The sequence below is a fragment of the Ptychodera flava genome, chromosome 10, assembly GCF_041260155.1.
Source record: "Ptychodera flava strain L36383 chromosome 10, AS_Pfla_20210202, whole genome shotgun sequence".
NCBI classification, from domain to species: Eukaryota; Metazoa; Hemichordata; class Enteropneusta; family Ptychoderidae; genus Ptychodera; species Ptychodera flava.
In genome coordinates this window covers 20,128,967-20,153,033 of record NC_091937.1, presented here as the reverse complement: position 1 = coordinate 20,153,033, position 24,067 = coordinate 20,128,967, and the positions used below count along the sequence as shown (strand labels likewise).

General features: G+C 38.8%; 1 protein-coding gene across 2 annotated transcripts; it reads left to right on the top strand.

Annotated features, from left to right (window-relative positions):
• Positions 1 to 284: 284 nt before the first annotated feature.
• LOC139142202 (sine oculis-binding protein homolog A-like) lies at positions 285 to 23,674 on the top strand. 2 transcript variants are annotated; one of them, XM_070712061.1, is made up of 5 exons: positions 296 to 487; positions 1,807 to 1,854; positions 18,220 to 18,352; positions 19,112 to 19,399; positions 20,052 to 22,517. In XM_070712061.1, exons 1-5 carry the CDS (start codon positions 404 to 406, stop codon positions 22,238 to 22,240), a joined length of 2,742 nt encoding a protein of 913 aa, XP_070568162.1. In that variant the 5' UTR covers positions 296 to 403; the 3' UTR covers positions 22,241 to 22,517. The 2 variants fall into 2 exon arrangements, with proteins under 2 accessions (XP_070568163.1, XP_070568162.1); XM_070712062.1 differs by lacking the exon at positions 1,807 to 1,854 and having other exon boundaries at positions 285 to 487; positions 20,052 to 23,674.
• Positions 23,675 to 24,067: the final 393 nt, after the last annotated feature.

The following is a 24,067-nucleotide window of genomic DNA, read 5'->3' as shown; positions in this document are numbered from 1 at the left end:
TCTCGAGTTCAACTATATAAGCTTCAATTGCCCTTGATGTAAGCTTACGTCACGTCGACCGGTGCGTCCCGCACGATATGATAGGCGTAACCTTTATACTGGAGGTAATTTTTTTCTTCCCAATTTCTTGTCATGTGCACGCACGTTTATTTATGAGAGGGATTTAAATATATTTTCGAAGAACTGCAAACACTTTTTATTTCCGAAATCTGACTTCTCAAAACTACAGCGAAGCAGAGAGAATAATAGAGGTGGAGTAACCAAAAGTCAAACAAACTCATGAGGCGGAGACATCAAAACGCAAAATGGCGGCTGTTGCGAGCTTGTCTTGACACCTGGCTGTATGATCAAACGTGTTTTGATCGTGGAACGGGCTCAGTGACGGCTAGATTCCGTTAGAAACATGGAGAAGAGCGACGAGGCGACCGTTGCAAGCGAAGAAGAGAGCTCTGTCGAAGTTAAGGAGGAACCAACTGATGAAATGCGAGTAAGTTGAACCATAGCTGGGCTGTGCTCAGCTCGAACAACGGGGCTCGCTAGGAAAGGATATGTGTTTGTGTTATAGAAATATGCGAGCGTGGCCCCACCCTCTGCATAGGACGGGAAACGGAGATGTGCACACTGAAAAAATACACCCTTGTCTTATTTTTCGGCTCGTGTAGTCTGACCGCCCCAAAAAACAAAAATCTGGCCGAACTGTGAACGTGTTCTTTTTGTTTTACGCCCGTGTCCATGTCAGTGAGTCGGTAGGTTTCATGTAGTGGGCGTGGCTTAGGCGATAATGCATATACAGACGCCCACACCCAGCATGACGATGTTGCGACATAACAACCATCAAGTATGCATTCGCAATAAAATAGAGAGGGGTCGTGTTTCATCGCCAGCGTCCAGGGTGATTTTGATACGTATAGTGTAGATACAACTGTGTTTCGAATCCATCCGAGCAAATCTCACCGTGTTTCGAAGAAATACAAAACTAATGCAGCTGCTGCAATAGCAGCGAACCTTTTTTAATGATCAGAATGCGTGATTTGGCCATGCCCTCTCGTCGATCATTTCTGACAGGCGCATACAAATGAAATTTATGCCATCGGTTGACTCCGGGGTGGACTTATGGCTCAGCGTGTTTTTCAGACGCGAACACGGCGATCGGGATACACGGATCACGTACAAGCAATAGCAGGTAGCCCAAGATTCAGCGATAACGCCAAGTGTTTTGTTTGTTAGGCGTTGTCCATGTGGTGAATGATTTATTCACATTGGTTGGAAAGAAGCCATTGCATGCAGTGACAGATAGTGTGAGACGATAACACTGTCACAGGGTGTTACAACCACTGCACGATGAACAGAAAGCAAAAAGTAAACAAAAATTAGGGAAGTAAAAACAGCCGTCTAAATATGAGCCCTCTGCAAACTAGACAACTCTCTTTTCTGAATACTTTTTGGCTGCAGTATGAACGGTATATCTGGTATAACATTACATTTTGTGAGAAGGGCAGAAAAAAAATGTGTGTTTCTGTTCACAAAGTCTGAAGTTAAGGAAATATGGTAGGTCAGTTTATAACTTTCTTATCCGATCATAAAGTGGAAAAATTTGGCAAAATCATGCATGATTTTTGAAAATGAGAGTACTTTCGGTGATGTCACAGAAAACTATTTTGAAAAATCTTTCCATTTTACATACTGTAGTTCATAGTTCATCAAAGAATCAAGAATTTCATTACTTTTGGCTCACAGTCCAAGAATCGCAAATCTCATGACTTTTCACACACACTGTATATAATTAGCTGTCGTTGTGTCTTACAGAGAAGACATACCTGTGCAGTGTTCACCACAACTTGGAAAAACAGACAGGTGGCTAATTTACATAACATTACCTAATTTGTATATTCTTGTGTCATGCAAACAAATTCTTTTGTGTAGTTATTAGCATATGAATAGGTTACATCTAAACTGATCCTTCAAAATCTCCTCTTGTAGAACCCTGCATACTGATTGATTTACGTAGCTAAACTCTCGGCAACAAATCTATGGAAAGATGGAGATATTTTGTAAAAATTTTGTACCATGTTGTTGAAAATTTCAGTGAAATTTCTGGCTGAATTTTGTTCTCAAGCAGTGAAGAAGTATCTAATTTTTGATTTTCAAATTTTAGTGTGGAAGGTGGACTTCCTTGACCTTTGAACTTTTTTTACTTTTGAAATGATTGTCTTCGTGTGAACTAGAAGCAGTTAATTTGAAGAAGTTTGGAGATGCATTCTTAAATCACGGTAACTGCCTCTGAATAAGTGCCATGAAATGCAAAGAAGCATGGAAAATATTTCGCGCTATAATAAGCAAGTCAATCTATATGCTAATGAACCAAGAAAGTCTCCTTTCATTATTTATAAATTTATCTGTAATGAATGTCAAAATTTATTCAGAAACATCCTGATTTTGCATTGACAGTTATGCCATTAATGAAATCACTACGACAACTTTTCATCTTCTGTGATCTTGATGTCATGTTTTCATCCTCAGTGACTGGATGGAGTGAAATATATCAGTATGAGGGCAGTGAAATTTTGATGTATCTCATTCATCTTGAGCTGGTGTAGAAATAACTTTTTGGGCTATTTTTTTTCATTTTCCTTTCTTTTTTTGATATTTTTACACTAGAGGGCACTGATGCATATCATGTATCTGTATAAGTTAATACTGTCACGTCATCTAGGGTCTGTTCCCATGAAATAATACTGTCACGTCATGTTGGGACCGTTCCATGATACAATACTGTCACAACATCTATGGTCTGTTCCATGAGTCAATACTGTCACGTCATCTAGGGTCTGTTCATGAAATAATACTGTCACGTCATCTAGGGACTGTTCCATGATTCAATGCTGTCACGTCATCTAGGGTCTGTTCCATGATTCAATACTATCACGTCATCTAGGGTCTGTTCAATGAAATAATACTGTCATGTCATCTAGGGTCTGTTCCATGATTCAATGCTGTCACATCATCTAGGGTCTGTTCCATGAACCAATACTGTCACGTCATCTAGGGTCTGTTCCATGAACCAATACTGTCACGTCATCTAGGGTCTGTTCCATGAGTCAATACTGTCACGTCATCTAGGGTCTGTTCCTTGATTCAATGCTGTCACGTCAACTAGGGTCTGTTCTATGATTCAATGCTGTCACGTCATCTAGGGTCTGTTCCATGATTCAATGCTGTCACGTCATCTAGGGTCTGTTCCATGAACCAATACTGTCATGTCATCTAGGGTCTGTTCCATGAGTCAATACTGTCACATCATCTAGGGTCTGTTCATGAAATAATACTGTCACATCATCTAGGGTCTGTTCCATGAACTAATACTGTCACGTCATCTAGGGTCTGTTCCATGAACTAATACTGTCACGTCATCTAGGGTCTGTTCCATGAACCAATACTGTCACGTCATCTAGGGTCTGTTCCATGAAACAATACTGTCACGTCATCTAGGGTCTGTTCTATGATTCAATGCTGTCACGTCATCTAGGGTCTGTTCCATGAACCAATACTGTCATGTCATCTAGGGTCTGTTCCATGATTCAATGCTGTCACGTCATCTAGGGTCTGTTCCATGATTCAATGCTGTCACATCATCTAGGGTCTGTTCCATGAGTCAATACTGTCACGTCATCTAGGGTCTGTTCCATGAGTCAATACTGTCACGTCATCTAGGGTCTGTTCATGACATAATACTGTCACGTCATCTATGGTCTGTTCCATGAGTCAATACTGTCACGTCATCTAGGGTCTGTTCATGAAATAATACTGTCACATCATCTAGGGTCTGTTCCATGAACCAATACTGTATGTCATCTAGGGTCTGTTCTATGAACCAATACTGTCACGTCATCTAGGGTCTGTTCCATGATTCAATGCTGTCACGTCATCTAGGTCTGTTTCATGATCAATGCTGTCACATCATCTAGGGTCTGTTCCATGAACCAATACTGTCACATCATCTAGGGTCTGTTCCATGATTCAATACTGTCACATCATCTAGGGTCTGTTCCATGATTCAATACTGTCACGTCATCTAGGGTCTGTTCCATGAGTCAATACTGTCACGTCATCTAGGGTCTGTTCCATGAGTCAATACTGTCACATCATCTAGGGTCTGTTCATGAAATAATACTGTCATGTCATCTAGGTCTGTTCCATGAATAATACTGTCATGTCATCTAGGGTCTGTTCCATGAACCAATACTGTCACGTCATCTAGGGTCTGTTCCATGATTCAATGCTGTCACGTCATCTAGGGTCTGTTCCATGATTCAATGCTGTCACGTCATCTAGGGTCTGTTCCATGAATCAATACTGTCACGTCATCTAGGGTCTGTTCCATGATTCAATGCTGTCACGTCATCTAGGGTCTGTTCCATGATTCAATGCTGGTCATGTCACCTAGGGTTTGTTCCATGAGTCAATACTGTCACGTCATCTAGGGTCTGTTCCATGAGTCAATGCTGTCACGTCATCTAGGGTCTGTTCCATGATTCAATACTGTCACGTCATCTAGGGTCTGTTCCATGATTCAATACTGTCACGTCATCTAGGGTCTGTTCCATGAACCAATACTGTCACGTCATCTAGGGTCTGTTCCATGAACCAATACTGTCACGTCATCTAGGGTCTGTTCCATGATTCAATGCTGTCACGTCATCTAGGGTCTGTTCCATGAATCAATACTGTCACGTCATCTAGGGTCTGTTCCATGAATCAATACTGTCACGTCATCTAGGGTCTGTTCCATGATTCAATACTGTCACGTCATCTAGGGTCTGTTCCATGAACCAATACTGTCACATCATCTAGGGTCTGTTCCATGATTCAATGCTGTCACGTCATCTAGGGTCTGTTCCATGATTCAATGCTGTCACGTCATCTAGGGTCTGTTCCATGAGTCAATGCTGTCACGTCATCTAGGGTCTGTTCCATGAACCAATACTGTCACGTCATCTAGGGTCTGTTCCATGAACCAATACTGTCACGTCATCTAGGGTCTGTTCCATGAGTCAATACTGTCACGTCATCTAGGGTCTGTTCCATGATTCAATGCTGTCACGTCATCTAGGGTCTGTTCCATGACCAATACTGTCACGTCACCTAGGGTCTGTTCATGAGTCAATACTCTCACGTCTTCTAGGGACTGTTCCATGAGTCAATACTGTCACGTCATCTAGGGTCTGTTGCATGAAATAATACTGTCACGTCATCTAGGGTCTGTTGCATGAAACAATACTGTCACGTCATCTATGGTCTGTTCCATGAGTCAGTACTTTCATTGTAAACAATTCAAAGCCAAGGTTATTGAGACAAACACACAAATAATCAAAACATCTCAGAGTTTAAAATCAGAAATACAGCATTCTACATCTATTGATCTGAGGTCATTCTGGTATTGATTTATGAGTAGTGATCATTTTTCTCCTCATTTGTCATAACTCACAATGACATTACTACAGGGAATTTACATGAAATCGTACTCAGTTTTCCATGAACTTGTAAATCAAACCATCTTGTACAAGTACCGTGTAATGTGATCAGTCATCTGTACAGTGAATAACTCACCATTTTTTTTTATATGAACTTGAATGTTTGATGATTGTTGAGCATGTCATGGGTGCAAAGGAGACATTCCTTGAAATTCAACCTGTTGAAAAAAAAAAATCTGTAGACAGCTTTATAGCCATTGTTGTATTAAAACCATTTCAACAAGACTGAAGAATTATGGGCCTGTACTGAAGAATTTTACAAATCACCTCAATCTTAGGGGGTCAAGTTGGTTCAGAAAGCCTGGGAAGACCCCTTAGGAAGATCAGATTGTTCTCGTAAGGCAGAATGGGCCAAGTACGTCAGGAGCACCAAAGTTTCATATGTCAGCAACGGGTAGATACATGTACATTACCACACTTGATCTTCGTGTAGCTACCAGTCCGGGTTATGTCCATATAGAGGATAGTTGGGATAAGCCAATGGCGTACCGTATATGTAATGAGGTTAAGGCAAGAACCAATCACATACTGTATATGTAATGACGGTTAAAGGTTAAGTGGGTTCACTTTGAAATCTTATGCTGACATCGCGATCTGACCTGACAGATCCACCGATCAAGTGAGACTGTTGCTACCCGGAAGTGTCTCAGCCCGAGTCGGTTTGCGACGTTCTACCGTGTCAAAAATTGTAAGATTTCTTCAGGAATAGTTATCTGTGTTTATTTACCCTTGACCATGTTCGAGAAAGAGTTATTGGACGTTTTTCGTACTCTTTACCAGCTTCTGGTTAACTTCTCGGCGATTGATCCGGCGCGCGTTTTTCTGAGCGAAGGGTCAATCGTAGCGGAAATGCATGGTGATCGAAAATATCGTGCTCCATCGTGCTCCGATGACCGACAAGAACAGTTGACCCATCGTTGCAAAGCTTGAAACATTCTCTACACTACAGATGGAAAGGTTAAATCGAAATCGACCAACAATAGGCGATATTTGGCGACAAATAACTTACAGGGGTCAAATCCTGATTTCTAGGAGCGGTACGTGGCCAGGAAAATCATCCAAAGAAGTAATTTTCGATGTACTAACCACTTGTATCGGTCACCATCTCGACCGTACTAAACATTGTGCGTAACGTCTACATCTAAAACTACCGAGTGCTAAAAATAAAGGGTGAAATCAAGCCGAAAAGTGCCGAACTCGTCGCAATCTGCGAGCCTAGGTTTGCATGGTTAATTATTCATGACGTTGCGACGGTAGGTTCGCTGATTGGTCAATCATAGTATCCTCTATATGGACATAACCCGGACTGGCTACTACTAGCATCAATTATGAAGTTGAAATAAAGCCCTGGCTAGGGAGAATACATTAATATAATAGGATCATTTTGAGTTTTCTAGGAATACTGTTTTGTATAATCCTGTATCAGGTCACTTGGGCATCGCTCTCTCTTCTTGCGAGTCTTGTCTTTCCAACTTAATGCACAGCTCACATAGTATGCATAACATCGAGATAGAAAATAAAAGAGATTTTATTTTTAGAGTACAATGACCCAGACTTCTGTATTCTTCCTGGTAAATCAAACTCATAGACTTCAAATGGCAAGAGCCGTGGAAATGATTTGTTCAGAGCTTATCCTCTCCGAAAAAAATACAACAGGAAAATGGAAAAGTGTGTCATCAATGGCACTAATGCTGTCTGGCATCCACTGCCCAGTGGCGTTCCCCCAGGGAGTCAATCCTGGCATCCTGTGCTTGGTGGAGTCGCCCCCGAGGGAGTCAAAGTCGTGAAGAATGGCTAGTTGTCCAACACTGGCAGCAAATTCACGTTTGCTCAAACAGGTGTCTCATTGCCTTTGTGTTTACAAGTTATAACAAGGCTGTTTAATCTTGCCATACCGCTGCTGTCACTCTGTGGTTATAAAATAATGATGCTAGACTCTTCAAAGTTTGAATGGAAGGTGGGCAGGGTCAGTGCACTCTCAACAATGCCTTTTGTTGCGTTAGAAATGGCATCCTTTAGGTCTTCTTCAGCCTTTTGTTTTGTGCTTTCTTCAGTTCAAGAAGTCGTCCAAGTATTTGTTTTTCTCTGAGCTGACAAAGAACCTGGAAAAAAATATGACATAGAGGTAGACCTCCCTATGCCATTCACCACTGTCTCTTTGTAATCGATGTTCTTTAAAAAATTAGGGGTAAACGTACATTTACTTATGATAGTGGAATGGTTATACAGTGAGCACCTGCTTTAGATCTAAATTCACGTTGTAACTCTAGATTACACAGCTGACATTTGTTCTGTAGGAATATGAAGTTACATTCACATGTACACATTACTCTTTGAGTATTTATATCAGGATTATATCTGTGACAGTATTTATACATTGTGTACGCATTGTACATGGACATATATCGATCAATATATATATATATATATATATATATATATATATATATATATATATATATATATATATATAATATATATATATATATATATATCTATATATATATATATATAACTATATATAAATAAAAACACAAATTACTTCATGTACAAGGTAATTATATCTGTTACTTAAGTTTCATGCATCTATCAATCATCAGACTACTTTTACCTTTAGGATATTGGCCTTTTGTAGGACTGGGACGTACCATTCTACTAGGGTTATATGTGGTATGTGTGTACATAGGTATATATGTACACACACACACACACACACACACACATATATATATATATATATATATATATATATATATATATATATATATATATATTCTACTAGGGTTATATGTGGTATGTGTGTACATAGGTATATATGTACACAAACACACACACACACACACGTATATATATATATATATATATATATATATAATATATATATATATATATATATATATATATATATATATATATGATATATACAGTTTCGTTTGTATTCGTGTTGTTGTATAGCTTGATGAAGGTACGCTAGTTGCACTGAAACGTTGCTATTTTATTGCTACTCGGGATTGGAAGCAAGACGGACTTTGAACAACCCAGTTCTATAAGTCATCAGATTGTGTGTGTGTGTGTGTGTGTGTATATTATATATATATATATATATATATATATATATATATATATATATATATATATATAATATATATATATATATATATATATATATACATGTACAGTACATATGTATATATGTATATATGTATATAATATATTTACTATACTCATCAAGTACAAAAGGATATTCTGTGTACTTGATATGTTTCTATATCTATTTATAATTATATACTGTTTTGCAATACTGCATCAAGTGCTGCACTCTCTTGGAAAGACATTCACAATGTGAAATGTTCATATGCATGCTGAATATATACATGGATGTATTAAACACCTATTACTTGGTCATGAGGGCTATAGCACCCATTTGTTATCCCAAGGGGACAGCCGTGTGTTACCAGAAATACATCGCTATTACCCATTCCGTAGGCGAGGGGTAAAGTGATGTGTTTCTGGAAACACAAGGCCACAAGAGGTAATAAATGGGTGCTATAGCCCGAATAAAGACCAGATAGTAGGTGTGTTATAACACATCACATGCTCATGTTATTGTTTTAAATGTGCTTTGATGTATAGGAACTGAAACAATACATTATGACAAGTATACTGGCTATTCTTCACAGAAGGTGCTAATTTCTCCAAAAATTGAAGCAAAAATGTCCTTATCATACTTTATAAAGTCTTTGGTTGCACATGAATCTTTGTTGTCAATGAGCTTTTCAAGTTCCTACGCTTTTGAAATAGAAAATCGTGCATTTCTTGTCAGAGACTCGTTGCTCACCCTCAGTGCCCATCATGCTCCAATCACCCTCCATTGTTTCAATGTTAGAGATGACAATCACCTCCACTGTTTAAGTTTACAGATGACACTAAACATATGGTCTCGTGATGGGGCACTTTTTCAGAAACTTTTCCCAGGGAAATAATCTTTGCAAAAATGCCCTCTGACGTCACTTTTTCAGATACTGTTTTCCCAGGGAAATAATCTTTAGAAAAATACCCTCTGACATCACTTTTTCAGATACTTTTTTCCCAGGAAAAATGTCTGGCAATTTCATATGGTCAGCCCCCAAACCAGTGTATGAAAATATATTGCAAGTCACAGATAACCACTATGAGTCAGTGCTGTGTCAATTCGACATAGAGGGTTTTGCTGTTGTAAATAAAAACATAGTTTCCTTGATGTCTTGTATTAGTCTGGCAGACAAGTCCTTCCAAAGCCATTGCTCAGTGATTGGTGAGCTTGTTTCTTTGATCCTTGACTATTTCTCCTCTCTTGCTTTTGTCAGATATCAACATCCAGATATCAACATCCAGATATCAACATCTCGCAATCATATCAGTCTTTCAATACAAGGGTATATTAACATGTTTTTGTCATATTGGGTGTCTCACACTAAGGCTGTTTTTAACATTTTGCAAATGATTCTATGCTGTAGATGTTTCTACATATTTTGCCTTGAGGGGAAAAGATATGAAAATTTGGTGAATGAAATTAGTGTGTGGTCTGTCGTTTACATCAGGAGAGTGTAATCCAACTTGGAGCCGGTGTATTGATGGCAATTAGCATACACGAAAATAATTCTTGTTTCTTTCTTTGGATCATCTTAAAGCTGTTGGCCACTGCCGTATTAAAATTTTGTTCTGTGGGACTTGCCTTGCTGTTTGTTCAACTTGAAACTAGCTGACCTGCCTGCCAACAGTTGAGTCTAAAGTAGAATGTGCCTCGGAGACAGATATAAGGACTCTCAAATTTTACAATTTTTTGTGATCTACTACTTGCCCGGGGCTCATTTTAATGCTCTTTAAGTAAGAAAAATATTGTCTTGGTTTTCAAAATAAGAAAAAATTTTGTCTTGATTTTTGAAATTTGAAAATTTTATTTTTTGCCCATAGAGTTAACACAGGGATGGCGGCCATTTTGAATTTCAAATATTGGTAAATGTCTGGTAATTTGTTTCTCTAGTACCAAACTTTGCATCTTGACCTGATTTTTATTCCCGATATGGTAAGAAAATGGTTGAAAGTTTCTTTGAGGAAAGTTTCAGCAAAAGTTTAAATTTTCACTTTTGAGGCACATACAACCTTAAAGCCCTTTCACCCCCAGTTCCCTGTATACAGGTCCAACTTTACCATAGAAAACAATGGATTGGTACAAACCATGGTGGTGAAAGGGTTAAAGCCATGCTATCGAATTCTAAGTTGAGGTATTATACACTTTGAAACTGAAAGACTTAAATTTTTGCCCAGTGCACTTTCATCAAGGAAACTTTAAACCATTCTCTTTTGAAAGTGAGACTAAAAAACAGGGGTCACCAGCAAAGTGTGGTATCAGAGAGAAAATTACTAAAGATTTAGTGACATTTGAAATTCAAAGTAGCTGCTCTTTCAGTGGTAACTGGGTTGGTAAAAATTATATTTGGTATTTTTACAGAAACAAGATGACGAAGACTGCATTCATCAATGTGTTTGTGTCTGGTTGCTCTCTAGATGCAGCGTGTCCCTGATCCGAGTGACTAACACATATTAGTGTTCAATCAAAATGCCTTAATGTAATCACTGTAATCGTAATTGGCTCCTTAAATGCTAAATCCAATTACCCATCATGCATCTGAAGTGAAAGCTCTAACATGTGGAGCAGTCGCAGTCAGAAAAACGTAACAACTCTGCTCTGTTATTGAACCACTGTTTTTGAAGAGTGGGGATTTGGCCAAGCCGTTCTCTCTGTTGCTTCTCCGCTGTGTGACTGGATTCTGTATGTTGAGAGTTTGTACCCGATTGAAAACATAGTATATTCTAAACAGACAAGCATAAAAGCTTGTTCGTCCTATGCTTCCATTCATTTGTAATGTTTGAGATGTATTCACTTGGATTAAAATAACTGATTTTCCAGCAAAACAAAATAGTGTATCGTAATTAAGCATGTTCACTGGAATTTCATATAACGAGATTTCATCTATCAGTGAAAATAGCAAAAATAAATCACCTTTAGTGACATGCTTTTAAAGTACACAAAAACAAGAGAGAAATTTTCCCAAGTATGATGTGGATGCTGAAGTTCTGGTTATTCTCAGGTAGTGAGACTTGTAGACTCTAGCTTAGACTTCTGCGGTGATTCGCAGTGTCAGTGGTGACAAGAAAAACCCAGGTACAATGGTATGTCTGTGTGTAACATGATCAGACTGGGACATAGGGCGTTGTGGACTGATGACATCTGAGATGATAGAACTGGTATATGTATTCTGTTTGATGAGTCTGAGAGTATGGCAATTCAAGGATAGGTGAAAACGATACCCAGGCAGCGTAGAGCGGTGTCTTTTCCACTTAGATAACCGCATCAAAGAAGCACCCATGACCTGATGAGGTTCCCACAGCTCAGTGTGTGTGTGCATTTTTCTTTGGATCTACATGTACAGTACCAATGCAGCATAGTAGGTCCCTTTAAGCCCTTTCCTGCCAGATAGTATTAAGACTATTACTTCCCCATCAGCCAAGTCAGTAAAAAGCGGTATTGAGCCCAAACATGACGTATTTTCACACGCTTGGCTTGGTATGTTATAGCATCTTTTGTCAAAAAAAATCAAGTTTACAGTATTTATGTTTTCAACAGCCTTCAAATGTACAGTATTATGTTAAAATACACCATATGGAATGTGTTGTGTTTCATTAATTTTAACCATCTTGACCTGATGGTGAAATATGGACTTGGCAGGAAAAGGGTTAAGCCCTTCTATCCCCACACTTTGGTAAAGTCCTTTTATTATTCTCAATAGGGTCATTGGACCTACGTAGTATGCAAATTGAGGTGGCAGGTTCTTGTGATATTTCAGTGTTCAAACATTCTGGCAAATAACAGTTAGATTTCAATATGTATATAATTTATGCACCAGATTTTAAGTTAACTCAGTGCAACGCAGTACATTTGTACATTAAAATTTATTTTACACCCCTTCTTTACTTTCCCTGTGTTTAAAATATGATCTTCAAGAATCGTTGAAGTTAACAAACAGAATTTTTTCAAAGCAATTTCTTATCGAAAGATGAATGAAAACCCCCTCATATGTTATCATACATTTTCAAAATAGCAGAGAATCTTATGGTTAGTGTGGTAGTGATAGTTTACTCAGAGAACGAAGTAGTGTAGATTTGGGCTAGAAAACCACAATTTGGTATAATAATAAATATTAATGTAAGTCAAAACCTTGATGCTATTTTATGAAATTTAATATTTCATTTAAAACAAGAGCTAGAGTATATTCAGAAAAAACAACAATTTTGTTTGCATTATCACTTCTCATTCTTGAATAGCAGAGGTTGAAAGACTGACGTTTAAAAACGTGATTAAAATCATGATAAGCAAAAATTGAAATGAGTCTTATTCAAAATGTAAGATTATTATTGCTAAAAAAGATTGTTTCGTTATATAGTATTTAAAGAACATAATGTGAAAATTTCACCAAATTTGACCCAGCCAAAGAGGAGTAAAATTTTCTTGAAATGTATGGAAAAAGGAGAGGAAGAAGCCAGGAAATATGATGATTTGCATATATTTGCTATATTTCCACTTTTTTTCTCACCCAGCTGGTAGCTTAAAAGTGCTTGTCTTGTTTAAAAGTGAACCAAACCAATATTTTTATCTTGGGCTGACAAATTACTAAAAATCGAATGAATCTTTGCAGAAAAGTGATTTTGAGCAAAATGCTGTGTTATGTGAAATGATATTTTTTATATGTCAGCCATATTCCACCAAATTTGAACTGCAACCTGTCACTTTTATCCAGGTAGCTTTAAGTCGAGCTTTATGATTTGCTATCCATCTATCATACAGCACTCTCATTGGTTTGATCATACGAAGACAACCATTAGAATGCCATCTTATAGAATTGACATGCATTCCAATAAGTGAAGTACCAGAAGCAAGTCATCTGTCTCACACTAATTTTTCACTTGAAGCTTGGAACATCTTGTAAATTGTGCAGGAGTTGTATATTAGATTTTGAGACTGCCCATTACACCAGTCATTTTCTCCTGGTTACCAGGCAGCTGTTGGCAAGTTCTCACTTTCTTTCTTACACTGCCTCATGGGAAAGTAGCTGCTTCATAATGACATATTCAGGGTGTCAAAGCACACACATCTTGTGACGCAAATTGTATGATGAGAGTGTTGATATGAAGTGGCAATTAGTTCAGTGGCGCGACATCATGATCATTGTGACGTCTATTTCACTGCTGCTTGGTTTCCTTGGCAACAATTATCATCCAAACTGAACACGAGCTGCTGATTGCGTTATATACCGTATTTTTCATGTCTGGTGATGTTACAGTACACCTTGTCCAGGATAGAGTCTTGTTCAATTCTCATCTATTTACATCTCAGAAAGGGTGAACAAAAAATGAAAGGACATTTTTTTGAAGCTTACAGAAACATATTTTTCATCATTTTTGCATGTGTAGTTGCCAAAAAATGTCATCTAGATTTGCAGACACAAATTTATTTTTGCTTATTAACGTGAGAATTGACGTCATTGGCTAACAGCCCTGTTTGAGACAGATCATGTGTTTTCACTGCATGCTGAGTGCTAAGTGCTTTGACTTCTGTCTCTACTCATCCGTCAGGTGTAGTAGGCATCTCTGAGCACAATGATGATGCAGTGGAACCGTGTGGTAATTGTTGTCTCTGCCAAGCAGTACCTGAGTATGTGAATTCATTCAGACGCAATGAAGTCGTCAACATCTAGACTTACCTCTCGATTTAACAACTGAGATCAAAGCAGTTTCCAGACAACTGGATACCTGGCGCTTTGTACTCAATTTTCAAAAACGTTTTGAAAAATGTAGTCTATGACAAAGTATTGATAATTGAATGCAGTTGGTATAGAATTGAACTTAACTAATTCAGTGCTTTCAACATCAGCTCTATCTTCCTGCTGTGTAGTAAAATTAATAAGGAGAGTCGGAGAAAAATAAATTGTAACAGGAGAGAAATTGTGTAATTCATTTACCGTCAGTACCGGTAGATTTGATTTGCAGGTATACAGTCTTTCAAGTTTAGTTCATTATTTCATTTATATTGACTATCAGTTTGTTTACATTTGGAATATACTGACTGTATTTAATTGATTATTGAAGGCAATGAATTGCAGATTCCCCCCCAAAATTAAAAAGCATTTTTATTTCTGCCCTGTATAGCTACATGTACAAATACTCCGACTAGCAACATCACTACAACATTCATGCATTTAGAATACATGTAGGTAAGGGCACTATCTACAATGTACCGACCTACTACTACTGCTGCCACTGCCAATACTACTAGCTACAGTACTTCTTCAACTACATGTAATCTTACAACTATTGCTGCTATAAGTATTTTTTTACTAAAGGCAACTATCACTACTACTAGTACTACGAGTACATAAAACACCACCATAGTTAACTCACTATACTGTACATTGTACATACTACATTCAGATTTATACAACATCCAATATTATTAAAATTTTTCGTGCCAGACAGCACCACTTCCCCATCTGCCAAGTCAGGAAAAAAAGCGGTATTGAGCAAAATGTGTATTTTTACCCACTTAGTTTGGTGTGTTACATGTATAATAGCAGTTTCAGTCCATGAAAATCATGTTTTACAATGTCTTTGTATTCAGGGGCCTTCATATGTTCAAGTTTTTTTATCAAAATGCACCATATGGGACATGTTGTGCCTCCCTGGTTTTAACGAACTTGACCTGATGGTGATGCATGAACTTGGCAGGATAAGGGCTAATAATAGTACTTGTATCACCAACAACTATAGTACCAAGATTAGGTCTTCTGTGCTGTCACTACTACAGAAATAATATCATAACATATCGTATTACACATGCTAAACCAAATGCCTGTAAAAGATGTTAAAAAGTATGTAAAAGAGAAATAATTGACAGGTTCAAATTTTTTAAAAGCTTAAAAGCTTTGATGGTAGCTGAAATGTTTAGATAGGGCATCACTTTGAAGCACCAGACTCGTGAAAAATGTCTTTCAAACAACGAGCAAGTGTTGTCTATCGAAGCGCCGTAAATGGAGTGTTGTGTTACACATTAATAATCGGGGTAAAATTTGATGTATCTATGTACTGGGTACCGTCATAGCTGTATATCCCCCATCCCTGGCTATAAGCCGTAAATTGATCAGGCGTCTACGGTTGCAAGAGTTATTAGCGAACAGTTAATTATTCAGGAAATGAATAGGGAAGTCCGTCTAGAAAACGGTAAACTTAGAAGCCTCTCGGCCATTGAGAATACAACGTGATCATCTGGCGAAGTGTAATTGACAAAATGTTGTGTGGTACTGATGCAAATTCATGAAAACTGATCAGCCCATGTGACCTGAAACTTCTTCAATTTCAATCCGGTTTTCTTTCTCTTATCTTCCTTCACTTTTTTGGCTTTTCTCTTTGGTTTCCGATTGCCGCAGCTGTGAACCACGACTTCTGTTTTGCTCTGTTTTTCACGTAATATATGCTGTGATCCGTCAGCTGTGATACTCACATACGCCGTTTCACAACAATTATAGTGCACACAAAATACTGATTGTATAAATCTGGATGTTTCATTGTAGTGTCCATCTCAAGGTCAGTATACCACCTACAGTACATCATTCTCTCTGATGAGATAAATTTGTTCAATGCTACCGCTTCCATACACTCTTTTGTCTCCCACTAGCGTGTCGTCATGGTTACAAGAAAGTAGTTCCTACATCCGTATCACTGGTCATTGATGAGGCTTGTGATGCAGTACTTATGTCGTCTGAATATTTACACCCAGATGGATAATGTTGATGTGTATATCCATTGAAATCAAAAATCACATTTTGTAAGTTGATAATGGTAACAATGAGCTTCAGTAGAGTAGCTTTTATTCACAAAGAGTATACCGGTAGACGAGGAAGTTGAAATTTTGAAGGGTCAGAGTCTGCACAAAGACAGCTATGCTCTTTCGTTGTTTTCAAATGTCTTTTCACAAGTATTTTGCTAATGTTAGTTTCCATTAGGTCACTGTAAAACTAGGTGATTCCAATGGAAGGCACTTTTGCCAGATTGCGTTGATCTCAGTCTGGTGTGCAACACTCATCAGCTTAGTTGGCCATAGTATTTTTCACTCCGCTGTCAGGGAAGCAGAGCTTATCTAATAGGTGGATGTGTGTCGACGTCCGGTGTCTGACATCCGTCAACTTTTTACATTCAAAGCTGCTTCTTCAAAATGGCCCTTTAATATTTGGAGTACAGGTCTCCAGGGATGACCTTAATCAGATATCTTCAAATTGTGATGAAATATGCAAATTTGTATTTTTAAGGCAATTCGTCATTTTTTAGTCAAAACAATTTTTTCATCAAATCTCTTGTCTCATGGTTTTGACATTTGGTATACAGGTTCATAGGGATGATCAAAATGTGATATATTCAAATTATGATGAAATCTACAATTTTGTATTTTTGGGGGAATTTTTGCCATTTTTGGTCAAATTTTTTTTCTCAAAAACCACATCTCTACATATCACAGCGGAGCTCTATCAGCCGCAAGGTCGCTCGTCTTGTCTTATGTCAGGTTGAAAATGCCATTCAAGTGAAGTTGTTACATCAGATATTATTGATGATACAAGGTGACTAACTGTCAGGATAATAATATCCCAACTTTTATGAAAGCCAAGTCATGATATTCATAGTCAACCTAAAACAACCATATTAGCTTCTAATGGGTTCAACCCTTTCACCACCATGGTTTGTCCCAAATCCATTGTTTTCTATGGTAAAGTTGGACCTGTATACAGGGAACTGGGGGTGAAAGGGTTAAAGGCAACTCAGCATTGGTCAATAATTTGAATCTGTTTCAGCTGAGACTTTCTGTAAGAAAACTTTAAACCATCCCCTCTCAAAATCAAGAATAAAAATCAGGGGTCAGTGTATGAAATTTAATATTGAAAAAAAGCTTGACACTTGAAATTCAAAATGGCTGCCATCCTTGTGTTAACTCTATGGGAAAAATTAAATTTTCGGTTTTCACAAAAGCAAGCCTGTGATAAATTTCTTTGCGTCACAAACTTCAAAATGTGCCCCCAGAAGTGGTAAACTAAAAAAGATATTGTAAAAGTTTTAGAGTCCCAATATCTGTCCAAGAGGCGCATCCTACCCTAATGAAGTGATGTTTTCATTATAAGGCTCATGTATTTTGTTCATACCAGTATATGCAATTTTTGAATAAACACAACTACTGTAGGGACAAGTAATTCATTTGTAAAATTCGTGTCAAAATAGTGTGTCATTGCCATGACAATGTTATGGCAATGTTATATTCCTTGTGCAAAAATAAGTAGACATGAAATGCATCTGATAGGTTAACTTATATGTGTCAGTATTTTGCTGCCAAGGATTTTGTTGCTTCCCTATTTTTCCAGACGTCGTCAGTGTGATAAATGCACTTTTCCTTGTCAGGAAATGTTTCTCATTTTTTTCATCCTTACTCTGCAATCTGTATGTAGTTGTGGTTTTCTTTGTTATATGTTTCATAAGTTTTGTGCATGGCAATAATATTTACAGTAATAATAAAATTTACGAATTGTTCTCCCTTTTGGTTTTTGACACACAGGACTTTGCAGAGAACACAATGAATGAGTTACTGGGATGGTACGGGTATGACAAAGTGGACGAAACAGACACCCAGGGGTTAAGACTCAACCATTTTGCGAAAACAATGCAAGAAACTCTGGGTCAGTTTCCAGGTAAGTCCCTCGATCACCACCAAAGGATGAGTGAACCTCCCCATGTCACATTGGTTGTACCCAAATTATTTTTTTCACTTTTTCAGGTCTTTTTTCGAGACCATTGTTGAAAAAACAAGGGGTTGTAGATGGCTTGGTGGTGTGTGTAATGAAATTTAGAGCATAATTTGACCAACAAGACAATTAGTTGTGCTGTCTGTCAGTGTGAATGATATCTTACTAGTTTGCTCTGTCAGCTGTTGTTGACATGAAACATGTCCAATAAAAATACAGTAGTCTTCAAAATGGAAAAAGGAGAGCTTAGAATGTGCTTTCGTGTTTTAATAACATTTGTAAGGACTGAAATGTGTTCGTGAGTGTGGTATGTCTTTGAGTAATAGGTAATACAGCCAGGGTAAACCTTACGTAAGTCTTGGCTTGTACAGTAATTGCTATGAGGGGATTCCTCCCACTGGAAATGTAAATCAGAGAGCTTTCTCCTATTCACCTGACATTTAAAGAACAAATGTTTACATGTAAGGGAAGCAGGAAATAAGGCTCACCAAGCAAATTTGCTGAATAGGGGAACGATTTGTTCCAAGTTTACACGAATAATTGAGCTTCAAAATGACCGACAAATCCTGCTTCCTGTCTTTGTAGTTTGGTGTCTTGGGAAAGAATGTCTGGAATGACTTTTGAAGTGGCTATTCAAGGGACATGTCTTGTTTGGACAATTCATCACTTCTTTCAAAAAAAATTTCTTGATTTTTTTCTCGGCAGAGAATGAAGGTGTTACCTCAGAAGCATCATCAACAGAACAACATTCTTCAAGGCACAAGGAAAAATCCAGCTTAGATTTGAAATCTGGCAGACACGGTCACCATTCAAGAGAAAAACCAACCACATCCCCACTACGGCCCATCGCTCCCAGTGTTCCTGCTGTTGTGCCCATTGTTGGAGTGTATGCTGGGAACCAGAGGCAACCCACCCTGGTACAGGGTAACACACTGACTGTACTTAGGAACTCTATTGAGAATAGAGGGCAGTCTTCAAAAGAGTCACTTTCTGGTGAGTCACATGATACTATCCAGTTCACTATTGTCCATTGCAAATTTGAAGAACCATGATATCATGTGAAAAAGCCATATGCATGTGAGCATGCATGAAGTTGAAATTAGCCATTTCCAGTGCAAAATTGAATCTCCTCTGTTAGAATTCTAGCAATATCTTGTATCACTTTTGGAGGTGTCATGATTCAGTGGGTTGGATACTGGACTCACAATCTAAAAATGGGAGAGTTTAACACCCAGGTATTGCCCAAGTAGCAGACTTAACCAGCAGGGAATGGTGGGATTCATACTGGAGCGCAGTGCTGTGCCCTTGTGCAATGCCCTTTCATGTATAAAATTAACTGCTTGCTCATTGGATTATGATGCAAATAAAGAAATAAAAAAAAATTCTGAAATTCTAAGCATGATCTTTTTTCATATCATCATTGCTGAAGTCATCCAGACACTGTAGGCATTTAATCACTGATGTCACACTTCCTAAAACAAGGGCAATCTGTGGATACATAAAAAAACAGGACAACATTATCGAAGTGAGTTATTTATATTTAGCAATGCTATACACACAAATACAGAGTAACCTGCTTTGGACTGTACCGGTAACAGAAAACAGTAAGTTTTATGATCTTTTTGTCTGTTCTGCATTTTTGCAGTGTCTGATGGTCAGCTACCTGAGAAACAGATAGTCTGTGCCTGGTGTCAGCAGTTTGGTATGAAGCGTTACACCCTGAACACGAGCTCAGAGTCCAAGGCCTTTTGCAGTGAGAAATGTTTCGCGGCCTGCAGGAGGGCGTACTTCAAGAGAAACAAAGTCTGTGATTGGTGCAAACACGTGAGACACACCAAGGAGTATTTGGATTACGGAAGCAAGGACCGGAGGTTGCAGTTCTGCAGTGTGAAGTGTCTGAATCAGTATAAGATGGACATTTTCTGTAAAGAGACTCAGGCGACGCTGCCTCAGGGCTCACCCCTTGGAGTTGTAGAGAGCCCTCAAGTGGCAGTTCCAACCAGTCCCATCGATGTCACGAGAGGACTGACCGTTGTGAATGGCAGTCCGCAGATTATAACTCCGGAGTCGTGGACAAAAAGTCCAAACCATGAAAAACAAAAATTATTGTTGAACTCTGGCGGTATTTCAGTGTCATCGGTGACGCCATCTCCGGGATGTGAAATACTGTCGGTATCATCGCCGTCTGACAGGACGCACAGAACTGAGACTGTTATCCAATCAGGGCAGGTTTTCACACATACCAGTCCGCGCAAACGACATGGGCCACGCAACAAACTGAATTCCACGACTCACACTCACCGAAACGCAGCACCGGTCTACCCAGACCAACCACCGCTGGCACTTCCTGGCTCAGGAGGCCAGCATCCCCCACAACAACATATCATTGTGACCACCCCTCCGGGTGTTCCCCAGCATCAGCCTCCTCCGCCACCCCTCCCACAGGGAATACCTCCCCAGAACTTTCCCAGATCCCCTCATCCCAGCGTATTTCCCTTCCCACCACATGCAGTGCCACTACCTCAAGCCATGCCTCAGTTCCGGCAGCGGTTTCCATTCTTTCCCCAAGTTGAAGGGTCACAGATTAACATTCCACCTGCCACCCTTATGGTCCCTTATCCCGTTCTCTTTCCAGTACCGATCCCGATTCCCATTCCGATTCCGATCTTCAAAATGCCGGAATCGCACAAGGATGACGGCAACGCCAGAGACAGTGTTGCGACTTTGGAAAGCAAGGAATCTGGGGACGAGGACAACGCACCAGAGTTGGAAGAATGTCTGAGTGTCATGGAAACTACTGAGTCAGAACCAGAAACAGAGCGCAGTGTAACAAGAGCAAATTCAGCAACAAAGTCGTCAGACAGTGAAACACATAGTAGTAGTAGGAAGCGGAAGTTGAAATGTCTTGAAATTCATGAGGATTCAGCAAATGAAAAGAGAGTTCTGACTGAAAGCAAAGATACAGGTGAGGAAAGAGAAAATGCGCCATCAAACAAGGATGATGCAACTCAACACGACAGTGACAAATCAGAGCAACACATACCTGGGACTCGTGAAGTCTCTCAGATACTTGAGTTATCTGCAACCAGTGTTACAACAGAAACACAGGCAGGTTTAGTGAGCAGTGGTCAGGCAGAAAAATGTGAGTTGCCTGCTGCCAATGGTGAAAAGCAGCAATGTTTGTCTCAGGCTACCAGTGACGAAACTGAATGTTTTACATCTGCCACCAGTGTTGAAACCAACAAATGTTCTGCATCTGCCACCAGTGTTGAAACAGAGAAATGTTCATCTTCTGCCCCCAGTGTTTACACTGAGAAATGTTCCCCTGCTGCCATGAGTGATGAGGAAGACAAAAGTGCTGGACACATTGTCAATGATCCAAACAGCAAACTAGATACTGAAAGTACAGAAACGTCTGTAGCAGATGACAGTTTGAAAAAGGGTAAAAACCACATTGATCATTCCAGCAACGGTGTCGTGAAAGAGAAAGCGGGAGATAGCAGCGACAGGGTCAAGGAAAGACTGGAGATCGAGAGAACAGAGAAAGCACAGGAGAGTAAGAGAGTGAACAGTGAACACGCTTATGCAGCATCACCCATAGAGGAACCGACGAAAGAGAGCCCTCACACGAGAGAAAAAAGTCAAACGCCCACACCTACAAACACTACGCACAAAGTCGTCAGTGATCACGCGTACGCTCTCAGGAGGAGCGGGCGCCTGGCCAGCGAGCACCATTCGGTGGGGGTGACAGCGAAGGCTGAAAGAGCCTCAAATCAAGATGCAGAGCCACCCGTGAAGAGACGCTCATTGCGAAGTCGAAGTAAAGTTCACTGACGAAGTTTGTGACCAAGCTGATATGAGTAGTAGTCGTAACTTATGTGGATGATAGTGCAAACTGTGTTCAGAGTTTATTAGCATGAATGGTCAAGTTCATGGACAAAAACAACCCCTAGTTCTGTGCTCCTACCTGAGTTAATAATAAGATCAGTTGTAAAATGTCTGTGAACACTCGCTCAAGGTGACAATTTTCGTCAAGGACATTTCCTAGCCATTCTTATTATGTCCTTGTTTTCACAACATCATTACTATTTGTGTCTGCAAATAGCACGTGAAGAAAAAAAATCAGGAAAAGAGATTGTTTATTTTTATAATATTATTATATTTTCAAATGTAGGGTCATGCTGGTTCATTTCTGTCACGACTGTGCTGTAACAAAATTTGTGTTTTGATGGATGGATGTGTATTCTTCATGTATTTGTAAAACATGGCTATATTGCATGTTTGTCTTGATGAGTTCAGCAGGAGTACATGTTATCTTTGAAGTAATATTGTGACTAACAGGCAGCTTATTTCAGTCATGTATCAAAACATGGGAACTGGAAAGACATGCCAACAGTGGTGTATAATGTAACTGACTTAGTGAAATTTTCCCCTTTGTCGTCATTTCAGGCCAGCAAAACTCACTGTCTCAGACTCTCTACGTACCTAGTGACATTTTGAAATTCAAGCCATTTATTGTAATTTATATCAGCTGAACTATCATATATTTAATTCCTGTGTCATGGAGAAGTTATACTCTTTCCAAACTGATTTGTGCCACAGCTGGAGATTCATCTTGCCCTCTAGTGTTAAGATTACAAAAATCTTTTGTCTTTATCAAGAAGAATGGCTATTTTCACGTCAGAGGTATTTCAAGAACAATATATTTTACATTCCAGAACAGTCTCTTCATAGAACGCTGGCAGCTTTTTTCTTTGGCATGTCTTCTTGACATTTTTTATTGTTTAATTTGTAGATTGGACCATTTTACCTGCCTTTTACTCAAGGGATTCGCAGATTGACTGTATTCAACATCAGACCTGCATATCCATATTAGACAGTCATGCTAACATGTTGCTTGACTGATTAATAAGGCTGGACATCTCTGCTCTAAAAATTTAGTTTTCTCAGCTTGATGTTGTAAAACATAAATGTTGGTTTTAGACAGAGTCACAATTTTCATGGTTTTATTTCTGTCTCTTCTCCCCCTCCCAACATCATTACATCTTTGGAGCACTCAACACAACTCACTCATTCTTGTGGCAATATAATGAGATCTAAGCATAGTCCCCATCTCAATGTGTGGAGGGACTGTGATAAACGTAATGATGTTTCTTGAATGGTGACTCCTTTCAACGGCATGGTTTGGCCCTAACTCCCTTTTCTCAACTGTGGTTGTGGAACCATTTATAAAGTGCAATAGGGTGAACAGGTTAAAGGATGTGCCTCTGAAAAAAAATTCAGATTCTCAAAATGCCCTATTTTGACGCCTTTTCAAGAAAATTAAGGTCTTGATGGCACATTTCTGTGAAAATCAAAATTGAATTTTTCCTATCAAGTCTGCTGTTTTAAATTGTAAATATTGGGAAATTTTCAGATGCTTTGAACTGTGACCCCTTATTGATAATCTTGATGATGGAAAAAGATGAATTAGGAAAACTTGTACTTTGGGGCTCACTCCATCTGGTGGGGACTCCCTCTACATAGGTCTGACTTTTCATTGAAATACAATAGGACTTTACAAGCATGAGCGGATTAATCTGATAATTAGTTTGCTTCATGTGCAAGCAGAACTATGATAGTACATACCTTGAAATTTTCAGTAAGAGAACTTAAGGTAGT